General features: G+C 38.0%; 1 protein-coding gene across 1 annotated transcript in view; it reads left to right on the top strand.

Moving 5' to 3' along the window:
* Window positions 1-1,067: 1,067 nt before the first annotated feature.
* The window catches only part of LOC137968373 (substance-K receptor-like), a 10,090-nt gene continuing 6,622 nt past the window's right edge, over window positions 1,068-4,535 (top strand). Inside the window, exons 1-2 of the mRNA XM_068814964.1 lie at window positions 1,068-1,328; window positions 2,893-3,105. Of these exons, the coding sequence (XP_068671065.1) occupies window positions 2,893-3,105 (213 nt within the window). The 5' untranslated portion in view covers window positions 1,068-1,328. The remainder of the gene's footprint in view (window positions 1,329-2,892; window positions 3,106-4,535) is intronic.

The following is a 4,535-nucleotide window of genomic DNA, read 5'->3' as shown; positions in this document are numbered from 1 at the left end:
GCACAACTTGTGCTCTCATTACTAGTCCTCATGTCGTGTACAGCACATACATTGTCCCCTTACAAAACAGTGCCTTGGACTGCTGTAATTGTTAATGTCAGGCTAGGTTTTTCAGTTAACCGGCCCATAACTTTTTTGTCTCGGGATCTCCTCTATCGAAAATATTCATTCAACTCAAGTCCACAAGTTAAACAAAACACTAAACATGAACACGCTTTCTTGAAATAAAATAGTTTTCTCTCATTTTGTTCATTTTTACTGCAAAGGCGAAACCTTACACTTCCTGGCTGAGAAGAGACTAAATAACCAATGGAAAAAAAGAAACGATTTTACGCCTTCATTTCTCTCCTTGAAAACACTAAACACAAGAAAGAGAATATTGTAATTATGCCACTCATTTTCTTCACTTAATTTATGAAGAGAAAGCACCGAAATTTACTCTTCCAGTTTCCATTACGTTTCCAGTTATATACCCTAGTCGATTCCTTTAAAAAATATATATTATAAAAGTGAAGGTGTCAGGTATCACTTTGCTTTAAGGCAATGTAAATCTTCGAAACTTTGTGAAATGAGCTACATTCTCAGTTAAAAGCTGCGCAGCTTTTAAAAGACGTTTAGCCGCGATGAGCACAGGAAACAACCGTTAAATGGGGATGAAACATGATGCTGTTTCCCTAGCGTGGGGCTTGCAAAAAAAATTCACCTGTCGATCAATATTGACTCATCAACTTGGGCTTTTGCGCTCAATGTCAGTGCGCCACCAAGAGGCCGCTTTGATTGGTTCTCTGTCTTAATTTATTTATTTTAGCTATTTATTTTTATCAACCAATAAGAGTGAATTGCATTTCACGCAATCACGCTTCCACTTCTGTGCTATCCAGGACTCGCATTTACTTGATTGCCTATCTTTGAATTTCTTTGTTCATTGAGCAATCAGAATTCTTGGTCGGCTGAGACCATTCAGGGTTATAGTGAGTAGACTGGACGCTTGGATCAGTATACTAATTTCCGAAAGCACCAGTGATCGCATCTGAGGGGGAAGTCTGAACATAATTTTGTTGACATGACAGCCGACAAGCACGACTATCAGGCAAACTTAATTATGTGTTTTTATGTACTGATTCAGTTTTAATTAAGCTCCACCCACACTGTTTTGACATGAACACTACATTTACACGTGGAGGAGATTTTTCCGGATTCATTAAGCTCTCCTGATTTACCGAATTACATCAAGAATATTCGGATTCGCAGGCGTTTAAAGTTCAAGGGTGTTTGGATTCTTCACAGTTCACAAACGTCGATAAAACCGAGAAAGGTTACCAAGCAGGGTAGGTATTTTATGTATGGAACATATATCGTACCAGAACATGGCCTACTAGGCCTACTTGAGGTCCTTGGTGTACATGAGCTTCTTGGGTTCTTTGACCTATTGCAAGCAGGAAAAGTTCTGGATTTATTGTGCACTCCAAAATATTGCAAATTTTATGGTAATCGGATAAAAGGTATTTACTTTAGATCTCGGATTCAAAATCTGCCGAGACGCGACCAAGCCGGGACGGTTTTATATTGAGTTCACCTGTAGCGTGCAAACGGAAAAACGAATCCGGTTCCAAAATGTTCCGGATTCGCGATGAATCCGGAAAAATCCCCTCTAGTTTAAAGTGGTCGAAGTTGGTAAAATTGAAAGAGAGCGGTTTCTTAATAATGGATTAAACGAGGAACCAACCATTAAGGAATATTTATTTAGACTCGGCCTCAATTTTGACAGCTAAACAAAACATTTTATTCATATTCCTTTGAATCTCGGTCAGTTTCTCCTTTTTTAATTCAATTTCGCCTCTTTTTCGAAGCGACTCCAATAAACAAACAGGAAACCTTTAAGGTTTTCTTGACAAATGCCCTTAAGAAGTGTTGAAATCATGGCGCCTTTTTTTTTAAGCATTCTGTTTTGGGGGCCGCCGTAGCTTTGCTGCTGCAAGCTGGTCACGAGATCAAAAAAGAAGAAGAGGAAAAAAGCGACAGTGGTGGGTTCGTCCTTGGGCTTCCGAGAGACAAAAGGAAGCCCAATTGCAAGGAATCTGCAAATATCTTGTAGGCGAGCTAAAGGCTACAGACTCCGAAAGCTTCGAGAATTTAGTCCGTTCCTGTTTGCTTGACATAGGACTTTATTTTTTGATAGACTAACATTGTTTCTTTGCCTTTTTTAAACACTCAAGGGCCTAGGAACTACATTTGACAGGTGCACTTGTTAAGTTGCAATGCGCACACAATTTGCAAATGTGCTTTAATAAATTCTGACGTTTTCAGTCGTTTGTCAACTTAAACTTTTAAAAAGGTGAAAAATGCTGAAATAGGGATAAAGAACCTTAAATTGGTCCAGTGTTAACGCTTGGTTTTAAAAGTTGCCAAGCAAGGTTTTAATAAATTGGCCAAGACGAAAACTGGATGGTTATCTAATTGTAAGGTTACATTTAGTGTACTCGCACTTCCATTGAACGGCACATTGGTAGAGGTAATCACAAGCAAGTACGGCTGTAGTCTTTGAAACAAAGACCGAATTCCCGGAATGGAACAGAAAAACCATGTGACAACAAAATAATGATAATATTGCATACAAAAATCGACAAATCACGCTTCCAAATTCTGCGATATCCAGGACTCGCATTTCATTGGCGATATTTGATTTCTTTGATAATTGACCGATCAGAATACTTGGTTTGTTACAATTTCCTCTTTGCTGCATTGCGTTACCTGAAAATCTGTAAATCTCTCAGCCAATCAGAATGAGTAAAATTTTTCAAGTACATTATTAGTTATTTAAGAATGGACTTATTATTTTGCGATTGCAAAACTATCCTAGTGTTCTAACCGTCGTTGTCTTTCTTCTCGTAGATGAGCAATGATTCTGATCTACAAAACAGAACTTCAAATTTCGATATTTTTTCCTCATCGGAGTGCATTGCCTGGCTGACAGCACGTGGCATCGAGGCTATTGCTATGGTAACACTGAATGCACTGACAATCATTGTTTTCCTGAAAGAGAGACGACTTCGCAAGCGTAGGATGTACCTGACGATCAGCCTGGCAGTTGAAGATATGTTTAATGCATGGACTTTGATCCTCTAGATTTTTTCTCTGGGAAACGATTGTAACATTTGGACGATTAAGAGGCTCTGACTGTAAATATCGAGAATCCGCTGACAGTTGCAAAATTTCATAATTTATTTTATTCTACCTAAAAGACCCATTTGGGGAACTATTTTCAACAATGGAAATAAAAAGTTCCATCGCGCTTTGCTTTTTCCCAAAAATCCAAAAGTTCAAATTACGCCGAGGCGGCCCCCAATCCCCCGGAAAAACAATGAAAAATTCTGCAACTGCGTTAACTCCGTATGCGACAACGCGTTGAATTCCTGGTTTGCTATTTTGGATATTGGTAAAAGGACCCTTTGTCGTTTAAAAAATGTAAACTTCATGTAATTTTGTAAAGTTTAAGACAACATAAAAACCCGTTGAAATAACCCACTTTCAATCTTTTGGGTTGAGGTGAAATAAAGGCCAACTTTAAAGGCCTATAAAAATCCTAGTATATAAATTTACGTGTCATATTGTACATCAGCTGAAAGCTTTATCCTTGTAGGTCATTTTCTCCAACTGTCGTTTTTGGCCCGCAAAAATTAGCGCATCCAGTTTGAAAAGAGTTCGGGCTATTTTGACCAAAAATTCAATGCAAATTGCTGAGCGGATGCATGTCACGCAAGAGGTCACGGCCAAACCTTCAGTTTACAAATAATGCATCTTTTTTCTCTTTCTGATTAAAAATGGCAGCAAAGAGCGCCTTGAAGTACTTCAATGACCTTTCAATTTATTTGACGATCATACAAGCCCACCACATATCATTTTAGTTATCTTAGGTCTAGACGAAGATAACAGTCGTCGATCGCGTTGATGCGTAGTCCAATAAATTGACGTAAAATTTGATTCACATACACAGCGAAACTTATTACAAAGTTAAAGAGAATTGGGTAGACTTACTGTTGTTACTGTTGGTTTAAAATAACGCGATGTAGTCCTAGGAGCTCCCTATCTTACTCAATTTTTGACCGAAAAGGTCAACAAAACACACTGCCAAAGAAATGATCAATGAAGATGTGCGTCCTTGCAGTTCTTGCTTACCGTAATTCGTTCATAAATGATAAAGCCAATCACTCAAATATTTTTCTTGCCTGTAGAAAAAAAAAATGAAGAAAAAGAAACCAATCAAGAGTAAAAGAAAAACTTACGACCTTTTTCACCAATAATTCGCATTCCAAAACGAATGTCACGCAAAAGAGTTGCACATTCCATGACATTCTGACAAAATTATCGTCTCGTTGTTGTAAGGTTCTTTCTTTTTTTGAACGTTTTTAGCACGATTTTTCGTTTTAGAATTCTCTTTTAACCATGAACAACACTGTTACGAAACGGCACTAGTACCATTGCGTCGAGTAAAATATTATCTGATTTGTGTTATAACATCACGAAGCCGTCCCACG

The sequence above is a fragment of the Montipora foliosa genome, chromosome 8, assembly GCF_036669935.1.
Source record: "Montipora foliosa isolate CH-2021 chromosome 8, ASM3666993v2, whole genome shotgun sequence".
Taxonomy (NCBI): Eukaryota; Metazoa; Cnidaria; class Anthozoa; order Scleractinia; family Acroporidae; genus Montipora; species Montipora foliosa.
Note: the sequence above shows the minus strand (reverse complement) of the source record. Positions and strands in the feature narration are given on the sequence as shown.